Below are 23,384 nucleotides of genomic sequence, written 5' to 3'. Positions count from 1 at the left end.
GCAGTTGGGGGAGTATCTGGATGGAGATGACATCACTGGATGGAGCCAGCAGTGTCATGGAGGTCATTAGGCAGACAAGGGGGGGGGTCAATAGATGTTGGTGGCACAGGTGTTACTGGCCTGAAATGGTTGTGGAGGCTTTGGATGGAGATGAGACAGGGCTCACTGGATGGAGGTGTCAGATAATTGGATGGATATGCCAAATCGCTGGATGCAGGTGGAACAGGGCGGACAGTATTTTCCAGGAAGTGTTTCACCTTATAATACTGATCCCCTGAGTGCAGCCAGTCACATCAGTGTGTATAAGGGAGGGTGCACATTGAGGAAGCCCTTGGGGCTGCAGGATAGTCAATAAGAAGCTAGAAGCAACCAGAGAACATTAAGGCTTATGCATCACTTCCATGTGGTCCCACCTCTCCAGAACCCCCATAATCCTCATGCCACTGCACACCATCATAATTCCATACCCTACTAGTACACTGCCCAACGCAGTACTGTTAGTGAATCACCCTGCCGCTGATGGGGAGAGAAACTCTTTACTAGAAATTACATCTTCTTTCCCCTCTTTGTTCCACCACTTTGACTGTTGACACTTTCATTCCATCATGATCCAGAAAGATTTGGATGAACAGGACTCCGATAACCACAGTGGTTTCAGCAAATATTACTGAATACTGTGGTTGTAGGTGCAGGAAATGTCACTGGCGTCCAAATGGAATAAAATAGTAAGACACACACATCATGGGGAGGTCTCCCGCAGTTACAGAGACTACTGCTTACCCCAAATGTGGCTTCTCCTATATGTGAACTTCATAGGGAGTGCAATGATGTGTATATAAATCACACGTGATGACTCAGAGGCAGGCAGATTATTTTACTTATCCAATAAACCATTTATGACATCATATTCCTGCATTGAAGGAGAACCTGCAGCACTGCTCATCCTGATTCAGGAACAGAATTCTAGTACCGCAGTGAACACTGACAGCACATAATGAGAGGGCAGATAATGATTCTAAATAGGATATATGTGATGTTACATGGTGCATTTTAAATGGCACTAAACTGTGGATAATATTAGAGCCCCCCATAAGCAGGTGACAAAATACTTAAATATTGATCAGTTATCCCTAAGACAACCAGTCACAGCCCTCCACCATTAAGCCTTGTTTCCCCTTTACAGGCCAGCAACATCACATCAGTCACACAACAGGTCTGCAGCTCAGCCTAATTCAAGTGAATAGGGCAGAGCTGCATTACCAGCCACTACCACTATACTATATATGGCGCTGTGCTTGATCAGCAGTGAAGAGACCCCAGGGCCCACTCTGGGCCTCTCCATACCCAACAGCAGGGGAAGGAATACAGCACCCCGGTCTATGGGCAGGAGGGTAGAAGAAGACTCTGGACACAAACATACAATTCTCAACCTTTATTTCTACTAGTGACAGACAGTGATGAGCCGGAGTGATGATCAGCGAGGTGAGGGCTGGGGTCACCACGGGGGAGACATGGGCTGTGGGTTCTGGAGATAAGACATGACGACAGCGGAAATAGATAACCTGCAAGAACAAGGAGGAGATTATTACATGAACAAGGAGTGGAGCATCAACTCAGTATAAAGGGCTATCACGTCATTCTAGTTATCGGATCCCAGCATCATGCTGCTCATCAGGGACACCCTGTTCAGATCAGAGGGGGTCCCAGTAATATGTGACCAATAACCCACAGTTTTGAAGCCCAAGTGTTTCAGCTTTTACATATCGTGTAAGAATAAAGTGGCATTTTGTTACCAAAATAACTGGCACCAGGGCCATGTAACTTAGAACTATCAATAGTGCCCAAGGGATGACTGGTACCAGGACAAAAAGAATAATGGCTGGCACCAGGTCCACCCTCCATCAGACTCACATGAAGCTGCTCATCATCTGCTTGGTGTCTTCAGAGCTGCGAGAATTTGCAAAGCTGATAAACGAGCAATAGACAGCGATCCAGGCGCACCACTTCAACTGCAAGACACAGGACATGGGGGTTATCACTATATACTACCACCCAGCAGTACCCACAGCCCGTACACAACTACAACTCTCAGCATGCACCACCAACTGGTTAATCTGAAGCAAAGTAACAATCAGATGGGTGCCAGCTACAAGGCTCCTCTCAACCAGGCACACGTCATCTAATTGGTACACGTCATGTATGGCATCAGGAGAGACATTTGTGTGCCACCTCCAGTAAAGATGGGATTAACCAGTTCTATAAAGTATATCAGGAAACACATTAACAACTGAGAGATGCCAAGGGCATGGGACTGATTATTGTTACAATTTATTATTATATATCCCACTAATGCCATGGCATCGGGTTATGCTGAGAGTTGTAGTCACACCAGGTCTATGGTGCAGGTTGTGTGCTGGACTCACCTTTAGCATCAGGCCGCACATACTGAAGATCATCCCCAGCAGGTTCATGTAATCTGGGGTGGGGTCATCCAGGGTGGGGGAGCTCTCCGTGGTGGGAGGTTTATACCTGGAGAGAGACATGGAGGTCAGAAGTCATGAAATGCTCCCTTAATGTTTCTGGGGTCACAAATAACAGTCAATGGTAGCACTAGAGGAGGAGCCAATATGTTCTCACTACAACACTGCCACTTTTGGGGACAGGGAGGACACTACAGGGAGAAGTCTTGGCTTAGAATGTCCTTGCAGACAGCAGATGGGAGAACGGATAATCTGAAGCGGAGCTGATAACTCAGGAAGGAACAGAGATGCAGAGGTGGAACATCAGCGCCTTGTAGTGTATATCATGTTACCCGCTATTCCTAGAATCCCCGGGTCACCGCTCCCGGCAGGATTATGTGCGCCTATACACAGGATTATAGAGGCTTAGCGCACTCATACATATTCTTCTGGGTGACAGCATGAACACCACACACTTATCTAACGTCCCTTGACCTTTCATCAGAATAGGTCATCAGTATCAGATCGTGGGGGAACGACTCCCTGACTCCAATCATCTGTTTGGGGTTTCCCTTATATAGGGGATGGAGCTGGAAAGGCAAAGGGTCCAGAATACTGCAGCTCCAGTAATTCAGACATCCTGAGGAGAGATAGGCTGGTGGGGCCCATCATATACTCATTGCTGTGCGGGTGAAATATTCATTCATAAGAATCAGCAGATGGTTCTTCATATTCATCCTGAAGCGGCTGAGATTTCCTGGGTGATGTGATATCGGTGACCTTTCTGGAGAAAACATCATCGGGGGGGGGGGGGGGGGGGTTGGTGCAGGAGGCTGGGGGCATAGTCACTTGTTTCCCGTTACTGCAGCCGCTTTCGGGGCAGGTGACTGATGCCGGAGCCTTCTCTCCGTGTGCACTGACCCTTATCCTGACCTCTCTGTAAATGAATGGCCGGACTCTCCAGGGCGCCCCCTATCCCTAGTGGCCGCACTCAGGTACTGGGGGAGCAGTGATGAATATGGGGGGTGGAAGGAGAGGAGTCCGGACTCATGTACATTCATTACACGGATCTCATCCACGACACACCTGTCTCCTGTGTCTGGGGGGAGCTCCCAGGATTATATATAATGGAGGAGAATAGGAGGCGCAGAGAGAGGGGCAGGGGGCACCACAGGAGAATAAATGGAGGACACAAGAACATGGCGTCTTCTATACACAGCAGGACATCTGACTAGGGATGGTATCTGATATTACAGCTCTGGCCCACTTACTTCCCTGAGGCTGCAGTACCAATGACCGCCTGTAGACAGGTGTGGCACTATTTTGGGGCGACACGGTGGCTGAGTGAGTAGCACCTCTGTCTTGCAGCACTGGGGTCCTGGGTTCGAATCCCACCCAGGTCAACATCTGCAAAGAGTTTGTATGTTCTCTCCGTGTTTGTGTGGGTTTCCTCCGGTTTCCTCCCACACTCCAAAAACATACTGTTAGGCTGTTTAGATTGTGAGCCCCATGGGGACAGGGACCTATTTGTCATGCTTTGTGCAGCACTGCGTAATCTGTGTCCGCTATATAAATAAAGAATTATTATTAATATTACCTCTGCACCTTGGCCGGCCTCCTGGGGTCATTCGCGATGTTTCCCAACATTTCTCTCCCGTCCTCCGTGCACTGAACCTAATCCTCGGCTGATCAGGGAACTTCCGGTGCCGGGACCGGAAGTCAGGGGGTCTACGTCAGCCGGAAGTGCCACCGACCACATGGTGTTGTTTACACCGGTCACATGACCGTCCCCCGGAAGCTCTGGATGAAGGTAAGAGACTCCACGAGTAACCACAAGTCCCAGCACGTCATGAACCATGACTCGGGTCACCCAGCCTTCTTACAGCTCTGCATATTGTCTTTCAGTAACACGGGAAAGCTGAGTGATTACCAGGGTCATGTCCATCAGTAACACGGGAAAGCTGAGTGACTACCAGGGTCATGTCCATCAGTAACACGGGAAAGCCGAGTGACTACCAGGGTCATGTCCATCCGTAACACGGGAACGCTGAGTGACTACCAGGGTCATGTCCATCCGTAACACGGGAACGCTGAGTGACTACCAGGGTCATGTCCATCCGTAACACGGGAACGCTGAGTGACTACCAGAGTCATGTCCATCAGTAACAGGGGAAAGCTGGGTGACTACCAGGGTCATGTCCATCAGTAACACGGGAAAGCCGAGTGACTACCAGGGTCATGTCCATCAGTAACACGGGAAAGCTGAGTGACTACCAGCGTCATGTCCATCATTAACACGGGAAAGCTGAGTGACTACCAGGGTCATGTCCATCCGTAACACGGGAACGCTGAGTGACTACCAGAGTCATGTCCATCAGTAACAGGGGAAAGCTGGGTGACTACCAGGGTCATGTCCATCAGTAACACGGGAAAGCCGAGTGACTACCAGGGTCATGTCCATCAGTAACACGGGAAAGCCGAGTGACTACCAGGGTCATGTCCATCAGTAACACGGGAAAGCTGAGTGACTACCAGAGTCATGTCCATCAGTAACAGGGGAAAGCTGGGTGACTACCAGTGTCATGTCCATCAGTAACAGGGGAAAGCTGGGTGACTACCAGTGTCATGTCCATCAGTAACACGGGAAAGCTGGGTGACTACCAGGGTCATGTCCATCAGTAACCTGGGAAAGCTGAGTACTACCAGGGTCATGTCCATCAGTAACCCTGGCAGGATGCAAACAGTGCGGGGTGACTTGTACTTTTTGGTGACATCCATTCCTTTTTCCCATAAATGATCCACTGAATTACTGATTCTTTGCACCCTGTGGCATATTAAGGTTCTGTTTACTGTGAGCTCAGCACCACACAATGTGCAGCGGAGATGGAAATGTACTATATATATATATACACACACACACTGCAAACGCTATTCTTACAACTGATATGGAAGGACTTTTTAACAAGATGCTAAGTTTTTAATGGGAGATTTTGACTTTTATCTTTGAAAAAGAAGAAAAATATTATTTTTTTCTCTTTTGGTTTTTTACTTTTGTCTCAGTAAATGACTAGAAGGCGACATTGTCTGATACTATGGAATCTGCATACAGCTTTTATGGTGCATGAACACCTGAGGCCATGCATGAAATGCGACAAATAGTTACAATATGTTGTGCCTAAACACTGATCTTAAGACTGTGGGAAAGCTGGGTGTCCCAGAGAAGCAGACCACATACATTTTATCTTGTTACGTTACAGGGTGAGGCCCCCCTGGCATCATGTCCTTCCCAGCACCTAAACCAAAACCTCCAGAGCTGCCCCAACACCTGCACCGCAGACTGGTATGTAACCAGGGCGCTGTCCGGGCCGTGCGCTTCAATGGTGAGTACACCCTGTGGAGGGAAGAGTCTCTAGCATGTCAGATAGCTCCTCCCTCGTGTCTGTGTCACCCTGTGGTGGAAGGAGCACCTGCATGTAACATAGCCCCTCCATCGTGTCTGTGCCGCCCTATGGTAGGAGGTGCTCTGTGCATGTCACATAGGTCCTCGTTCATCTGTGTTACCCTGTGTAGGGAGGAGCCTCATGCATGTCACATAGCACCTCCCTCCTGTCTGTTTCACTCTGTTGTAGGAGGAGCCTCTTGATTGTCATATAGCTCCCTCCTCCTGTCTGTGCCTTATACTCATCTCCTCCTTTTTGTTTTCAGTGGATGGTAACTACTGTATGACGTGCGGCAGTGACAAGTCTCTGAAGCTCTGGAATCCACACAAGGGCACCATGCTGAAGACGTACAGCGGGCATGGGTATGAGGTGCTGGACGCTGCAGGGTAACTATCATCTTTTAGAGATTTTATCCAGGGCTCCAACCACCCTTCCTCAGTTGTAAGGTGATCTCCAAATTAGTTATTGTAAGGGAGAACAAAATGGCTTCTAGTACTGGTGATGATGGAGTATAACAGAAGACACTCAGCTCAGGGGTCGTAACTGCTCTCAATCACACTTTATTCAAGGTATAAACAGAAATACTTTGCATAAGGCTTAACAGGTGATAAAATACTAAAATGCTATAGGTTAGCTTGAGTATACTTTGAGCACCTCCCAGACACTCCCCTAGACTTTTTTCCCAAAATAATGCTAACAGGCTCTGAGTGAAAAGCACTGTTATCCAGGGAACAGAAACTCATCACTATTCCACCCACAAATTCACTGTGAAAGTTCCCCAGAAGTCAAAACATGACAGAAGCTGCATGGACAAACTATCTCTAGGCAGATTACACAAGATGGTGGCTGAATAATGAGATGGATAACAGTGAAAAAGATGGCGTCTAGAGAGAAATATGATATCCATCACATCAGTCCTGTCTCCAGGAGGTGCTCTTCATCCTGTAGATGCATGGTGATTTCTAATTTCTGGAGGTAGGAAAGCTCTAGATCAGTGATGGCGAACCTTTTAGAGACCGAGTGCCCAAACTACAACCAAGACCCACTTATTTATCGCAAAGTGCCAATACAAATTTAATTTGTGATCTATACTCCCTTCTCTGTCACAGCTTTCATTGATATCAGCCCCTGAGGACACCAATAAAGTAGAAAATAGAATAAATTTGGAGGATCATTGTAGTTTCCCTCCAAGGTCCCATAAAGAGGCAGAATTGTCAGGGCCGGAGCAGGGGCTACAATGATAATCCAGATCTCTCCACATCTTCCCACTGCTCCAGTAGTCCCAGGTAGCACTGTCACCTTATTATAGCTCTGTGCACAGCAAGTCCTGGGCTGTCTGGGACTGCAGGAGAATACCTGGAGTCCTGCCTGGTGATGGCCTGGGAGCCCACAGAAAGGGCTCTGAGTGCCGCCTCTGGCACCCGTGCCATAGGTTCGCCACCACTGCTCTAGAAGATGGGTGCAGCTCTAGAGGAGTCCAGTAAAAGAGAGATGGGCCAGGGAGGAGTGATTGGGTTATGCTGTTAGCAGAGCATTTTATGTGGTTGAGTGAAGAGGTTGGCAGGGGGAAGAGCCATATAAGAAGGACACAGGATTCTCCCAGTAATGATGCATCTTCTGGTGCTGCTCTAAGGAATATACATAATTATATTCTGAATACTGAGTCTGATGTTATATTTTGGGGTTTTAACTTTTATTCTCTCCCCCCCCCCCCTTGACAGGTCGTGTGACAACAGCCAGATCTGTTCCTGCAGCTCAGACAAAACCGTCATCCTGTGGGATGTGGCGCAGGGACAGGTGGTCCGGAAGTTTCGAGGGCACGCAGGGGTGAGTACATGTATCAGATTCCTGGGAGAAGTCATTATCCAGTCATTTATTCTCACTGCCATGTTTGGTGCCAGGAAGGAAATTTTTGGCTAATGTGAGTGTCTCCATCTCTCCTACAGAAAGTGAATTGTGTGGAGTTTAATGAGGAGTCCACGGTGATAATGTCAGGTGAGATCTGCCCCACATCACATTACTGCTAGATTAGAGACTTACCTTATAAGAAACGTGGAGAGACATAGGTGGCCAATGTCTCATCTGGGTGACAACTGACTTCTCCGCCCTGTACTGATGTGACCATTATCTGTCCTCTCAGGTTCCATTGATTCCACTATAAGGTGTTGGGACTGTCGATCCCGCAGACCGGAGGCCATACAGATACTGGACGAGGCAAAGGATGGGATTTCCAGCATCAAAGTGTCCAACCACGAGATCCTGGCCGGGTCTGTTCTCTTATACTTAACGGGGGAATTTATAAATGGCTAAGATACTAAGACAATCCCCATGTGTGCTGTGATCTGATAGTAAGACTATCCCCATGTGTGCTGTGATCTGATACTAAGACTATCCCCATGTGTGCTGTGATCTGATAGTAAGACTATCCCCATGTGTGCTGTGATCTGATAGTAAGACTATGCCCATGTGTGCTGTGATCTGATAGTAAGACTATCCCCATGTGTGCTGTGATCTGATAGTAAGACTATCCCCATGTGTGCTGTGATCTGATAGTAAGACTATCCCCATGTGTGCTGTGATCTGAGACTAGGACTATCCCCATGTTAAGGAGGTCGCACTGGTTTCAGACGCCATCTTGACTACTGTCCGCCATCTTAGATACAGCGGCCACCTTGGGGGGGGGGGGTATGCTTCCCTCTTAGAAGCTATAGGGTTAAATGTTTTAATTCAGCTATTTTTCTCATTTAAACTGTTGTTTGCCTTTTCACAATATCCTTGGCATTTCTTACTGTCCTTCGGGCCTCTGTATTCTTGTTATTTATTTTGGTTATGAAGAAGCTTCTAGGAGCCATTGTGTAGATAAGCATGGCTGTAAACAAGGCCTGGTCATTTTTCCCAGAATGTGCTGGTACAAAAACATAATGGCCAATAGGATCTAAGTGTCTTATCAACACCCCAAATGCTGATCTTCATGTGTTAAAATATAGCGGTATTTGTTTGAAATAAACAGTGTGATTTGAGTGCATCGGAAGACCGACTGTGTTTTTCATTGACTCTGTCAGCTCGCTGCCGGCAGCTATCTCATCCTCCCTCAAAGGGTTAATTAGGACTCACCTTACAAAAGTCAAGAGGGCTGTTGGGGCCCTGCAAAAAAATCCCCCTCACCCATGTGTGCTGTGATCTGATAGTAAGACAATCCCCATGTGTGCTGTGATCTGATAGTAAGACTATCCCCATGTGTGCTGTGATCTGATAGTAAGACTATCCCCATGTGTGCTGTGATCTGATAGTAAGACTATCCCCATGTGTGCTGTGATCTGAGACTAGGACTATGCCCATGTGTGCTGTGATCTGATAGTAAGACTATCCCCATGTGTGCTGTGATCTGAGACTAAGACAATCCCCATGTGTTCTGTGATCTGATAGTAAGACTATCCCCATGTGTGCTGTGATCTGATACTAAGACTATCCCCATGTGTTCTGTGATCTGATAGTAAGACTATCCCCATGTGTTCTGTGATCTGATAGTAAGACTATCCCCATGTGTGCTGTGATCTGATAGTAAGACTATCCCCATGTGTGCTGTGATCTGATAGTAAGACTATCCCCATGTGTGCTGTGATCTGAGACTAGGACTATCCCCATGTGTGCTGTGATCTGATACTAAGACTATCCCCATGTGTGCTGTGATCTGAGACTAAGACTATCCCCATGTGTGCTGTGATCTGATAGGAAGACTATCCCCATGTGTGCTGTGATCTGAGACTAGGACTATCCCCATGTGTGCTGTGATCTGATACTAAGACTATCCCCATGTGTGCTGTGATCTGAGACTAAGACTATCCCCATGTGTGCTGTGATCTGAGACTAAGACTATCCCCATGTGTGCTGTGATCTGATAGTAAGACTATCCCCATGTGTGCTGTGATCTGATAGTAAGACTATCCCCATGTGTGCTGTGATCTGATACTAAGACTATCCCCATGTGTGCTGTGATCTGATAGTAAGACTATCCCCATGTGTGCTGTGATCTGATACTAAGACTATCCCCATGTTTGCTGTGATCTGAGACTAAGACTATCCCCGTGTGTGCTGTGATCTGATACTAAGACTATCCCCATGTGTGCTGTGATCTGATAGTAAGACTATCCCCATGTGTGCTGTGATGTGATAGTAAGACTATCCCCATGTGTGCTGTGATGTGATAGTAAGACTATGCCCATGTGTGCTGTGATGTGATAGTAAGACTATCCCTGTGTGTGCTGTGATGTGATAGTAAGACTATCCCCATGTGTGCTGTGATGTGATAGTAAGACTATCCCCGTGTGTGCTGTGATCTGATAGTAAGACTATCCCCATGTGTGCTGTGATGTGATAGTAAGACTATGCCCATGTGTGCTGTGATGTGATAGTAAGACTATCCCCATGTGTGCTGTGATCTGATAGTAAGACTATGCCCATGTGTGCTGTGATCTGATAGTAAGACTATCCCCATGTGTGCTGTGATCTGATAGTAAGACTATGCCCATGTGTGCTGTGATCTGATACTAAGACTATCCCCATGTGTGCTGTGATCTGATAGTAAGACTATCCCCATGTGTGCTGTGATGTGATACTAAGACTATCCCCATGTGTGCTGTGATCTGATAGTAAGACTATCCCCATGTGTGCTGTGATCTGATAGTAAGACTATCCCCGTGTGTGCTGTGATCTGATACTAAGACTATCCCCATGTGTGCTGTGATCTGATAGTAAGACTATCCCCATGTGTGCTGTGATCTGATAGTAAGACTATCCCCATGTGTGCTGTGATCTGATAGTAAGACTATCCCCATGTGTGCTGTGATCTGATACTAAGACTATCCCCGTGTGTGCTGTGATGTGATAGTAAGACTATCCCCATGTGTGCTGTGATCTGATACTAAGACTATCCCCATGTGTGCTGTGATCTGATAGTAACACTATCCCCATGTGTGCTGTGATCTGATACTAAGACTATCCCCGTGTGTGCTGTGATCTGATAGTAACACTATCCTCATGTGTGCTGTGATCTGATAGTAAGACTATCCCCATGTGTGCTGTGATCTGATACTAAGACTATCCCCATGTGTGCTGTGATCTGATAGTAAGACTATCCCCATGTGTGCTGTGATCTGATAGTAAGACTATCCCCATGTGTGCTGTGATCTGATACTAAGACTATCCCCATGTGTGCTGTGATCTGATAGTAAGACTATCCCCGTGTGTGCTGTGATCTGATAGTAAGACTATCCCCATGTGTGCTGTGATCTGATAGTAAGACTATCCCCGTGTGTGCTGTGATCTGATAGTAAGACTATCCCCATGTGTGCTGTGATCTGATAGTAAGACTATCCCCATGTGTGCTGTGATCTGATACTAAGACTATCCCCGTGTGTGCTGTGATGTGATAGTAAGACTATCCCCATGTGTGCTGTGATGTGATACTAAGACTATCCCCATGTGTGCTGTGATCTGAGACTAAGACTATCCCCATGTGTGCTGTGATGTGATACTAAGACTATCCCCGTGTGTGCTGTGATCTGATAGTAACACTATCCTCATGTGTGCTGTGATCTGATAGTAAGACTATCCCCATGTGTGCTGTGATCTGATAGTAAGACTATCCCCATGTGTGCTGTGATCTGATACTAAGACTATCCCCGTGTGTGCTGTGATCTGATAGTAAGACTATCCCCGTGTGTGCTGTGATGTGATAGTAAGACTATCCCCATGTGTGCTGTGATGTGATACTAAGACTATCCCCATGTGTGCTGTGATGTGATACTAAGACTATCCCCATGTGTGCTGTGATGTGATACTAAGACTATCCCCGTGTGTGCTGTGATGTGATAGTAAGACTATCCCCATGTGTGCTGTGATGTGATACTAAGACTATCCCCGTGTGTGCTGTGATCTGATACTAAGACTATCCCCATGTGTGCTGTGATGTGATACTAAGACTATCCCCGTGTGTGCTGTGATCTGATATTAACACTATCCCCATGTGTGCTGTGATCTGATGCTGGTGTCACCCTGTGGTGGGAGGGGCAGACTCCATGATGCATAGCTCCTCCCTCCTGCCTGTGTCACGCTGTGGTGGGAGGAGCAGAGTCAATTATGCATTGCTCCTCCCTCCTGTCTGTGTCACCCGGTGGTGGGAGGGGCAGACTCCATGATGCATAGCTCCTCCTATGGCCTGGTCCTCTGCTGTGCCCTCCCCTCTGTCTGTGTTCTGTCCTCCCTCCTCACACATCACTTTGAATGTCTTCTCTTTGTCCTCTAGATCTGTGGATGGGAACCTGCGTCGCTATGACCTGCGGGCAGGGGAGATGTGTGCAGACTACGTTGGCAGTGAGTGGTCTTCCATTCTCCGGTCAGAGGGGCTTATATCTCCTGCTGTAATGTCCTGGGGGGCAGGGGGTTGTGCCTCTCCCTGTAGTAACTAATCCATGCTGTTCCTTCCCCATAGGTCCCATCACCTGTGTGAGCTTCAGTCGGGACTCCCAGTGTCTCTTGGCCTCGTCACTTGATTCCTGCCTGCGCCTCCTGGATAAGGACACAGGAGAACTTCTCGGAGAGTGAGTACCACACACTGGAGCGGCTGGAAGAGTGGCCCAAGTTCTGACATTTTATGCTCATCATTACATATTAGCAACAGACCCAGATGGGCTGTGCCTATACATGTACTATAATTCTGCTGCAGCTTATAGCCAAGACTGTGGGCTGGCTGCAGGGTGAGGAGAGAAATCACATTTTATTGCATTAGGTTATGTGCCCCCTAGTGGTGTTCTGCAGGCATTACAGTACTTCCCCAGTTACATTTTAAGCATCCATCTCCTCTGTACCAGGTACACCGGACACCAGAACAACCGATATAAACTGGACAGCTGCCTCAGCGAGAAGGACACACATGTAGTGAGCTGCTCCGAGGACGGTACCGTCTGCTTCTGGGATTTGGTTGAGGTGAGGACTTGCTTTCCTAAATTTTTGCTGTTACCAGTCTCTCTCTTCTCATAGAGCAGTGACGGTCAAAGTAACCTGCTGATAATGATAGACCCGATGGCTTCTTTACCCATAGCCTTGTGGATGGATTTATATTCCTGTATTATAGTAGTTATATTCTTGTACATAGGGGGCAGTATTATAGTAGTTATATTCTTGTACATAGGGGGCAGTATTATAGTAGTTATATTCTTGTACATAGGGGCAGTATTATAGTAGTTATATTCTTGTACATAGGGGCAGTATTATAGTAGTTATATTCTTGTACATAGGGGGCAGTATTATAGTAGTTATATTCTTGTACATAGGAGCAGTATTATAGTAGTTATATTCTTGTACATAGGGGGCAGTATTATAGTAGTTATATTCTTGTACATAGGGGGCAGTATTTTAGTAGTTATATTCCTGTACATAGGGGGCAGTATTATAGTAGTTATATTCCTGTACATAGGGGGCAGTATTATAGTAGTTATATTCTTGTACATAGGGGGTAGTATTATAGTAGTTATATTCTTGTACATAGGGGGCAGTATTATAGTAGTTATATTCCTGTACATAGGGGGCAGTGTTATAGTAGCTATATCCCTGTACATAGGGGGCAGTGTTATAGTAGCTATATCCCTGTACATAGGGGGCAGTATTATAGTAGTTATATTCTTGTACATAGGGGGCAGTATTATAGTAGTTATATTCCTGTACATAGGGGGCAGTATTATAGTAGTTATAGTCTTGTACATAGGGGGCAGTATTATAGTAGTTATATTCTTATTCATAGGGGGCAGTATTATAGTAGTTATATTCCTGTACAGAGGGAGCAGCATTACAGTAGTTATATTCTTGTACAGAGGGAGCAGTATTATAGTAGTTATATTCTTGTACATAGGGGGCAGTATTATAGTAGTTATATTCTTGTACATAGGGGGGCAGTATTATAGTAGTTATATTCTTGTACATAGGGGGCAGTATTATAGTAGTTATATTCTTGTACAGAGGGAGCAGTATTATAGTAGTTATATCCCTGTACATAGGGGGCAGTATTATAGTAGTTATATTCTTGTACATAGGGGGCAGTATTATAGTAGTTATATTCTTGTACATAGGGGGCAGTATTATAGTAGTTATATTCCTGTACATAGAGGGCAGTATTATAGTGGTTGTTTTCCTCTACATAGGGGGAGTATTATAGTAGGTATAGTCTTGTACATAGGGGGAGTATTATAGTGGTCATGTTTCAGTACCTTGGCTTTGCACACAGCTGCTATATGTAACCTTCCTTCTTCATGCCTCTGCAGGGTTCCCTCACATTCAAGCTGCCGGTCAGTAAAGGAGTAGTACAGTCGCTCTCTTATCATCCCACTGAGCCCTGTCTACTGACGGCCAATGAAGGAGAAGTCCAGGTTTGGAGGGGGGAGCCTCCGGGGGAGGATGGTGCCAGCGGATCACAATGACTCTGTACATATTATCAGATATTTTCTTTTTATTAAAACAAATAAAAGCAGTTACATTTTGGATACAATTATTTCCCTTCCTTTTACTCGTAACTCCTTCTGCGTATCTACAAGAGGACAATTGGTACATAAATAGGTAAATGTTATTAAATTACATTTGTTAATGAAGGTGAAGAGTTAATGTATGATGGAGATGATGCACTGATCACTAGTAATGGTGGCCATATACATCAGTGTAATGACCGCCTCTGATGGGGGTCCATATCGCAGGTATAGGGGGCAGTCCTTTAGTTTTCAGGTAATATAAGCCTTTAGGTGTCAGTCAGCATCTAATCAGGGCCCTATAGTACGTGTAATGGGGCTGATTATCTGACCTCTAAGCTATACAGCTCCCAGATCCTCCGGTCATCCTCAGCAGGGGAGCGGACCCCTTCCTGTAGAGGATACAGGTGTAGTGCTGTACATACATCCTCATATACTGGGACATAGCAGCATGCTCTGCCTACACACGCCTACGTCATCTTTATTACACTCCTGCAGTACAGGAGCTCCCAGGCAGGGGCGCAGCATGCAGCGTGCACACCATTATGGAGACAGGCCCACACATCCAGCACCGCTCCTCAGTCCTGCTCCTTCTCCCTGCCAGAGAAATCCGCATGGCGCTGGGCAAAGGTCTGAGCCACAAGCAATGGGAATACAAGGCTGGCGTCTGCGTATACCTGTGGATGATATGTCACATACTATTACACTGAGCAAGAGAAATGTCCTTCATTATATAAAACCTTGTACATAGGGGGCAGTATTATAGCAGTTATATTCCTGTACATAGGGGGCAGTATTATAGTAGTTATATTCTTGTACATAGGGGGCAGTATTATAGTAGTTATATCCTTGTACATAGGGGGCAGTATTATAGTAGTTATATTCTTGTACATAGGGGGCAGTATTATAGTAGTTATATTCTTGTACATAGGGGGCAGTATTATAGCAGTTATATTCCTGTACATAGGGGGCAGTATTATAGTAGTTATATCCTTGTACATAGGGGGCAGTATTATAGTAGTTATATTCTTGTACATAGGGGCAGTATTATAGCAGTTATATTCCTGTACACAGGGGGCAGTATTATAGTAGTTATATTCCTGCACATAGGGGGCAGTATTATAGCAGTTATATTCTTGTACATAGGGGGGCAGTATTATAGTAGTTATATTCCTGTACATAGGGGGCAGTATTATAGTACAAGCAGTCCCCGGGTTACGTACAAGATAGGGTCTGGAGGTTTGTTCTTAAGTTGAATTTGTATGCAAGTCGAAACTGCATATTTTATAATTGTAGATCCAGACAAAAAAAATTTGGCCCCACTGACAATTGGAGTTTAAACATTTTTTGCTGTAATGGGACCAAGGATTATCAATAAAGATGCATTACAGACACCTTACAGCTGATGATCTCAATCTGGGACTATAGTAAAGCATTCAGAAAGCTTCACCAGAGTTCAGAGGGGTCTGTCTGTAACTATGAGTTGTCCTTAAGTAGGGGACCGCCTGTAGTTATATTCTTGTACATAGGGGGCAGTATTATAGTAGTTATATTCTTGTACATAGGGGGCAGTATTATAGTAGATATATTCTTGTACATAGGGGGCAGTATTATAGTAGATATATTCTTGTACATAGGGGGCAGTATTATAGTAGATATATTCTTGTACATAGGGGGCAGTATTCTAGTAGTTATATTCTTGTACATAGGGGGCAGTATTCTAGTAGTTATATTCTTGTACATAGGGGGCAGTATTCTAGTAGTTATATTCTTGTACATAGGGGCAGTATTATAGTAGTTATATTCCTGTACATAGGGGACAGTATTATAGTAGTTATATTCCTGTACATAGGGGACAGTATTATAGTAGTTATATTCTTGTACATAGGGGGCAGTATTATAGTAGTTATATTCTTGTACATAGAGGGCAGTATTCTAGTAGTTATATTCTTGTACATAAGGGGCAGTATTCTAGTAGTTATATTCCTGTACATAGGGGGCAGTATTATAGCAGTTATATTCTAGTACATAGGGAGCGGTATTATAGTAGTTATATTCTTGTACATAGGGGACAGTATTATAGTAGTTATATTCTTGTACATAGAGGGCAGTATTCTAGTAGTTATATTCTTGTACATAGGGGGCGGTATTATAGTAGTTATATTCTTGTACATAGGGAGCGGTATTATAGTAGTTATATTCTTGTACATAGGGGACAGTATTATAGTAGTTATATTCTTGTACATAGAGGGCAGTATTCTAGTAGTTATATTCTTGTACATAGGGGGCAGTATTATAGTAGTTATATTCTTGTACATAGGGAGCGGTATTATAGTAGTTATATTCTTGTACATAGGGGACAGTATTATAGTAGTTATATTCTTGTACATAGGGGGCAGTATTCTAGTAGTTATATTCTTGTACATAGGGGGCAGTATTATAGTAGTTATATTCTTGTACATAGGGGGCAGTATTATAGTAGTTATATTCTTGTACATAGGGGGCAGTATTCTAGTAGTTATATTCTTGTACATAGGGGGCAGTATTCTAGTAGTTATATTCTTGTACATAGGGGGCAGTATTCTAGTAGTTATATTCTTGTACATAGGGGGCAGTATTCTAGTAGTTATATTCTTGTACATAGGGGGCAGTATTATAGTAGTTATATTCTTGTACATAGGGAGCGGTATTATAGTAGTTATATTCTTGTACATAGGGGACAGTATTATAGTAGTTATATTCTTGTACATAGAGGGCAGTATTCTAGTAGTTATATTCTTGTACATAGAGGGCAGTATTCTAGTAGTTATATTCTTGTACATAGGGGGCAGTATTATAGTAGTTATATTCTTGTACATAGGGAGCGGTATTATAGTAGTTATATTCTTGTACATAGGGGACAGTATTATAGTAGTTATATTCTTGTACATAGGGGGCAGTATTCTAGTAGTTATATTCTTGTACATAGGGGGCAGTATTATAGTAGTTATATTCTTGTACATAGGGGGCAGTATTATAGTAGTTATATTCTTGTACATAGGGGGCAGTATTCTAGTAGTTATATTCTTGTACATAGGGGGCAGTATTATAGTAGTTATATTCTTGTACATAGGGGGCAGTATTATAGTAGTTATATTCTTGTACATAGGGGGGCAGTATTCTAGTAGTTATATTCTTGTACATAGGGGGCAGTATTCTAGTAGTTATATTCTTGTACATAGGGGGCAGTATTATAGTAGTTATATTCTTGTACATAGGGAGCGGTATTATAGTAGTTATATTCTTGTACATAGGGGACAGTATTATAGTAGTTATATTCTTGTACATAGAGGGCAGTATTCTAGTAGTTATATTCTTGTACATAGAGGGCAGTATTCTAGTAGTTATATTCTTGTACATAGAGGGCAGTATTCTAGTAGTTATATTCTTGTACATAGGGGGGCAGTATTATAGTAGTTATATTCTTGTACATAGGGGGCAGTATTATAGTAGTTATATTCTTGTACATAGGGGGCAGTATTATAGTAGTTATATTCTTGTACATAGGGGGCAGTATTCTAGTAGTTATAGTCCTGTACATAGGGAGCAGTATTACAGTAGTTATATTCTTGTGTATAGAGGGCAGTATTATAGCGGTTTTAGTCTTTTATTTCTCACCTTTACTGGATTTGCATCCATCCTAATCTTTCCCCAGGATACGGCTTCATCGGGTCTAGCTCCAGCATCTGACCCATCAAATTCCTGAGCCGTGTTCACATATACAGAATAATCCGCACCATTTCTCTAAAAAAGGGAGAATACATATAAGTGAAGATAGTGGCTGCTCTAGAATTTCTACAGATGAAACAATTTTCCAGTCTCTCTATAATATACCATAATAGATGAGAATCAAGGAACAATAACCTAATGCAAACTAACTTGAAGCCGCCTCAGTGTTGGCTACTCCCACCCCCCATAGTCTACCCCTCTGGTGCGGTGCTGGTCTACACTCACCATGAGGTTGGCATTACAGATGTGATGCTTCACCAGTCCTCCTCCAAGGATTATCATTCCAGACTTTTTAGCAAACACCACAGAAGAATTCAGCCTCCGAATATCTAATGGGGGTAAAGACAGGAACAATGATCCTCATACAGTTTATTGGGAACCCCTCAGGATCTGCACCCCAGCACCTTCCCCAGTGCCAGGTTATTCTTTACAATCGTGTCGTGGGTGCTCCTAGCACGGAGTATCAGGATTCTCACCTTCAATTATGTCCAGTTTTAAGCCCGGGTTCTTATAGGAATGAAAATACAGCATGTCCCCCAAAGATCCATCTGTGAGCGCCGGACTGTACACAGGGATATTGTTCTGTCAGAGAAAGAAAATCATCATCAGACTGTGTCACCCTGTGGTGGGAGGAGCAGACTCCATGTCATACAACTCCTCCCTCCTGTGTCACCCAGTGGTGGGCGGAGCAGACTCCATGTCACAGACAGCAGGGAGGAGCTATGTGATATGGAGTCTGCTCCTTCCACCACTGGGTGACAGCTCCTCCCTTCTGTCTGTCACCTTATGATGAAGCAGACAATGTCCATATCTAACTATTACCCAACACTTACCTTCTGAGCCCAATAATATACAGAATCGGGGTGATTAATTTCCTTTCCTAGGCGGGCGATCATCTTAGAGGGTGTCCACTTAGTCCCCTGCATCAGAGTAAAAGAAATGTGTTTGGGTAACGTCACTGATCTACAACCCCACCCCCACCCCGGGGTCCATCTTGCCCTCACCTCGGTGTCTTGCTCCAGCACCATCTGGTCCAGTATGGGAGTTATCCAGTCCTCAAACAGGCAGTAATTATTATTAGGTACCAGGAGATTACCGATCCTGAGGGAAAGAGGAAACGTCACCCAATTGACCCAAGGAGGGACCCGGGTTCTGATCCCTGGGTCAGAACCTATTAATTCCCCTCACCTATTAATTCCCCTGGGCCTCAGCTCTGCCCCCTTCAGGCTGAAGTCTCCTAGGTAAGTCGGGGCAAGGCATTTGATCAGATCTTCCTCTACACCTCCGGCTGTGGTGACAATGATATCGACCTGGACAGGTAACACAGATTATAACCCATATTCCATTAGTTCCATCTCCAATATACAATTCAGTGCACTCTCACCATCTTGTGTTCTGCCAGGTATCGGATGGTCTCCCGCACCCCGGAGCTGATCAGGTTGGACGTGTACCCCAGAGAGATGATACATCCGTCAGGGGAGGAAAGCTTGGCGTCTATCTGTACAGGAAAACAAAAATGTTACTGCACATTTCTGGTCATTAATATGAATAATATTTATATAACATCATCATATTCCATAGCGATGTACAGATCATGAGGGACACCTACTCATAGATCCAGGCACTGTGACTGTGGGAATCCTCTTATATTTGTTATCCATGGCCTCCTTCCTTCTAATATCAACTTTAACAATTATGCCAATGACCCAGAAGGGCACCTGGGGTGTTACCCAAAGTCCTTCGTGCTACAGCTTCACAGGCTGTTACACTGTGCAGAAGCACTTCCCCCTCCCATTGTGTGGCATAATATCAGGCAGAGTAAGAGATGGGTTTTTGGCGCATATTTGAGCTTTGGTAGTTAGGTAATAAGCCCTTTTCACATGCGTGTTTGCTACAACGTAGCAGTAGAGTTTAAGTGTCCAGTCATTATGGGAAACCACAAATCATGATTTATGTCCTCAGTATGTGCAGCTGAAGTTATGATGCCAGTGCTGGGGGCACAGGGCAGAGCTTATACATTACATGGCAGAAGATGCTATGGAAAGGGACACATTGCAGGATTTAATAGGTTAAAGGGATGTACAGCCTCTCACCATGTTGGTGATCTCCCGCACCGCCTGCCCAAAGTGCGTGGCCTGAAATCCTGTGGTGAGGTAACTCTGCAGCAGGGCCTCATAGTTCACCCCTTGGTTGAAATCATATCCTCGGATCTGGGGCGTTCCTTCTGGTAGGGAGCGGCTGGGCATTAACACCACATCCTTCACATCATTGACCTGATCCTCCGCCATGACCTGATCCTGAGATACAGGGAAACACACATTATACCTGCATCATACAGCGCACAGACGTATCCACAGAGCATAGGGATCACAGCGCGGAGATGTACCCGAAGAGCAGAGGGATCACAGATACAGCGCGGAGACGTACCCGCAGAGCATAGGGATCACAGCGCGGAGATGTACCCGAAGAGCAGAGGGATCACAGATACAGCGCGGAGACGTACCCGCAGAGCATAGGGATCAGATACAGCGCAGAGACGTACTCGCAGAGCAGAGGGATCACAGATACAGCGCAGAGACGTACCCGAAGAGCAGAGGGATCACAGATACAGCGCAGAGACGTACCCGAAGAGCAGAGGGATCACAGATACAGCGCAGAGACGTACCCGAAGAGCAGAGGGATCACAGATACAGCGCGGAGACGTACCCGCAGAGCATAGGGATCAGATACAGCGCAGAGACGTACTCGCAGAGCAGAGGGATCACAGATACAGCGCAGAGACGTACCCGAAGAGCAGAGGGATCACAGATACAGCGCAGAGACGTACCCGAAGAGCAGAGGGATCACAGATACAGCGCAGAGACGTACCCGAAGAGCAGAGGGATCACAGATACAGCGCGGAGACGTACCCGCAGAGCATAGGGATCAGATACAGCGCAGAGACGTACCCGAAGAGCAGAGGGATCACAGATACAGCGCAGAGACGTACCCGAAGAGCAGAGGGATCACAGATACAGCGCAGAGACGTACCCGAAGAGCAGAGGGATCACAGATACAGCGCAGAGACGTACCCGAAGAGCAGAGGGATCACAGATACAGCGCGGAGACGTACCCGCAGAGCATAGGGATCAGATACAGCGCAGAGACGTACTCGCAGAGCGATCACAGATACAGCGCAGAGACGTACCCGAAGAGCAGAGGGATCACAGATACAGCGCAGAGACGTACCCGAAGAGCAGAGGGATCACAGATACAGCGCGGAGACGTACCCGCAGAGCATAGGGATCAGATACAGCGCAGAGACGTACTCGCAGAGCATAGGGATCACAGATACAGCGCAGAGACGTACCCACAGAGCATAGGGATCACAGATACAGCGCAGAGATGTACCCACAGAGCATAGGGATCACAGATACAGCGCAGAGATGTACCCACAGAGCATAGGGATCACAGATACAGCGCAGAGACGTACCCACAGAGCATAGGGATCACAGATACAGCGCAGAGACGTACCCACAGAGCATAGGGATCACAGATACAGCGCAGAGATGTACCCACAGAGCATAGGGATCACAGATACAGCGCAGAGACGTACCCACAGAGCATAGGGATCACAGATACAGCGCAGAGACGTACCCATATACTGTCACATAATAAATCTATAATAGACATAAACCACATAATGCACTGCTATATGATATACACAGTACACAGCTATAAAACACACAGAGCACATACTACACGCTTACATAAAATATACAGTACTTATAGTATACACATATTATACAGCTACAATCTGTATACATAACTCACATACTACACACATGCACGACCGGCAGCTCCTCTGCGACCACCTCGCACGCACGTCTACGGTAGACAGCCGGCTCACATGTCCCACAGTCTTTTCTACGGAAGCCACGTAGGGACAAACTTGTCACCACACAGCAACAACGCAGTGCAGAGTATTACCGAATATACAGGAAACCGAGCGGCCCCGCCCACAAGTTGGGCTGTATTCATGGAGGCGTGGTTTATATTTGCACTTGTACACACTGCCCGGGCACCGCAGGGGGCGCTGTACACACTGCCCGGACACCGCAGGGGGCGCTGTACACACTGCCCGGACACCGCAGGGGGCGCTGTACACACTGCCCGGGCACCGCAGGGGGGCGCTGTACTCACTGCCTGGGCACCGCAGGGGGCGCTGTACACACTGCCCGGGCACCGCTGGGGGCGCTGTACCTACACATTGCCCGGGCACCGCAGGGGGCGCTGTACCTACACACTGCCCGGGCACCGCAGGGGGCGCTGTACTCACTGGATATCTAAGCCCATCAGATGTGTCCCAATCCTCTGAGATGGTGTATCTAATCTTATCAGGTCTGATACATTGGGGGTCATTTATCTTAGTCTGATGCGCCTTTTTTAGTGACCTTTTGAACGCACTGGGGTATTTGCGCTATTATTTTGCACCTTTTTCCAGCAGTGCACCAGAGTTTCCTGGTTTACGCCTGATTTGTATTTCTCCTACTTCCAGATGTTTGCACCATTTTTAACATTGATTATATTATTGAATAATTGCACAATAACGCGCCACAACCGTGCTTAGGAAAGGCAATGGTGGGATTTGCGTCATTTCTATAATTTGCGCCTAAAAAAAAATTTATATGAGAAAGACAAATCAGGTGCAAAAATAGACTCACAAAAGGGGCAAAAACAGCTCAGAGAAGGGGGACATCAGATAAATGACCCCCTTTATACTGTTCTTTGTGGCTGTTGGCGTTCTTTCCGAAGAACACAGAAAGTTACTTGCGGTGTCCAGAACTGAGATACGAGAGCTGATAATAGCAGTACAGTCTGGTATCATACATGTAAAGCTCATCTGATCTGGTGTATCTAATCATATTATGTGTGATACAGACATTGGATACACAGCACCCCCCACCCACCGGGATACTGACCTTCTGCATTGTAGTCTATGGCCGGTGTCCCTCCTCACACTGTAGAGCCTGATCTGGGACTGTCATACGGGACAATTAGTTTTGTCATGCACCTCCTCCCACTTGTCATTCCTTCCCCCTACCCCCAGGCTGAGTACAAACTGTCCTTACATGTGGAGCACATATGCTGCAGCCCTCACTGCTTAATGCAACCGCAGGCTACATAATAGTCATATATCAGACACCCCATGTCCCCACCCAATC

At 45.8% G+C, this 23,384-nt stretch overlaps 3 protein-coding genes across 7 annotated transcripts; 1 reads left to right on the top strand and 2 right to left on the bottom strand.

Annotated features, from left to right (window-relative positions):
* Positions 1 to 1,417: 1,417 nt before the first annotated feature.
* WDR83OS (WD repeat domain 83 opposite strand) lies at positions 1,418 to 4,211 on the bottom strand. The gene is made up of 4 exons (XM_072149679.1): positions 4,057 to 4,211; positions 2,424 to 2,529; positions 1,912 to 2,009; positions 1,418 to 1,562 (listed from the first exon to the last, which is right to left on the bottom strand). Exons 1-4 carry the CDS (start codon positions 4,104 to 4,106, stop codon positions 1,496 to 1,498), a joined length of 321 nt encoding a protein of 106 aa, XP_072005780.1. The 5' UTR covers positions 4,107 to 4,211; the 3' UTR covers positions 1,418 to 1,495.
* WDR83 (WD repeat domain 83) lies at positions 4,135 to 14,438 on the top strand. The gene is made up of 10 exons (XM_072149678.1): positions 4,135 to 4,269; positions 5,717 to 5,839; positions 6,165 to 6,285; positions 7,621 to 7,726; positions 7,846 to 7,894; positions 8,040 to 8,166; positions 12,204 to 12,271; positions 12,390 to 12,498; positions 12,769 to 12,883; positions 14,215 to 14,438. Exons 2-10 carry the CDS (start codon positions 5,737 to 5,739, stop codon positions 14,368 to 14,370), a joined length of 954 nt encoding a protein of 317 aa, XP_072005779.1. The 5' UTR covers positions 4,135 to 4,269; positions 5,717 to 5,736; the 3' UTR covers positions 14,371 to 14,438.
* On the bottom strand, positions 14,380 to 23,222 carry DHPS (deoxyhypusine synthase). 5 transcript variants are annotated; one of them, XM_072149675.1, is made up of 10 exons: positions 23,142 to 23,222; positions 20,274 to 20,477; positions 19,565 to 19,678; positions 19,369 to 19,490; positions 19,185 to 19,281; positions 19,014 to 19,100; positions 18,657 to 18,762; positions 18,406 to 18,509; positions 18,070 to 18,195; positions 14,380 to 15,089 (listed from the first exon to the last, which is right to left on the bottom strand). In XM_072149675.1, the coding sequence occupies exons 1-10, from the start codon at positions 23,148 to 23,150 to the stop codon at positions 14,991 to 14,993; spliced, it is 1,068 nt and encodes a 355-aa protein (XP_072005776.1). In that variant the 5' UTR covers positions 23,151 to 23,222; the 3' UTR covers positions 14,380 to 14,990. The 5 variants fall into 5 exon arrangements, with proteins under 5 accessions (XP_072005776.1, XP_072005774.1, XP_072005775.1 ...); XM_072149673.1 differs by lacking the exon at positions 23,142 to 23,222 and adding an exon at positions 22,150 to 22,215; XM_072149674.1 differs by lacking the exon at positions 23,142 to 23,222 and adding an exon at positions 21,998 to 22,141.
* Between the last annotated feature and the right edge of the window lie 162 nt (positions 23,223 to 23,384).

This window comes from Engystomops pustulosus, chromosome 4, assembly GCF_040894005.1.
Source record: "Engystomops pustulosus chromosome 4, aEngPut4.maternal, whole genome shotgun sequence".
In the NCBI taxonomy this organism is placed as follows: Eukaryota; Metazoa; Chordata; class Amphibia; order Anura; family Leptodactylidae; genus Engystomops; species Engystomops pustulosus.
Note: the sequence above shows the minus strand (reverse complement) of the source record. Positions and strands in the feature narration are given on the sequence as shown.

Excerpts from the sequence above, each read along its gene's own strand:
- WDR83OS (XM_072149679.1), bottom strand. The coding sequence starts at position 4,106 with ATGTTGGGAAACATCGCGAATGACCCCAGGAGGCCGGCCAAGGTGCAG. Across the intron at positions 2,530-4,056 it reads AGGCCGGCCAAGGTGCAGAG|GTATAAACCTCCCACCACGG; the intron begins GTAATATTAATA and ends GTCTCTCTCCAG. Across the intron at positions 1,563-1,911 it reads CAGATGATGAGCAGCTTCAT|GTTATCTATTTCCGCTGTCG; the intron begins GTGAGTCTGATG and ends TTGTTCTTGCAG.
- WDR83 (XM_072149678.1), top strand. The coding sequence starts at position 5,737 with ATGTCCTTCCCAGCACCTAAACCAAAACCTCCAGAGCTGCCCCAACAC. Across the intron at positions 5,840-6,164 it reads CCGGGCCGTGCGCTTCAATG|TGGATGGTAACTACTGTATG; the intron begins GTGAGTACACCC and ends TTTTGTTTTCAG. Across the intron at positions 8,167-12,203 it reads AACCACGAGATCCTGGCCGG|ATCTGTGGATGGGAACCTGC; the intron begins GTCTGTTCTCTT and ends TTTGTCCTCTAG.
- DHPS (XM_072149673.1), bottom strand. The coding sequence starts at position 22,200 with ATGAATACAGCCCAACTTGTGGGCGGGGCCGCTCGGTTTCCTGTATAT. Across the intron at positions 19,282-19,368 it reads AGGCCCAGGGGAATTAATAG|GATCGGTAATCTCCTGGTAC; the intron begins GTGAGGGGAATT and ends TCTTTCCCTCAG. Across the intron at positions 18,196-18,405 it reads TCTGTAATGCCAACCTCATG|AGAAATGGTGCGGATTATTC; the intron begins GTGAGTGTAGAC and ends TCCCTTTTTTAG.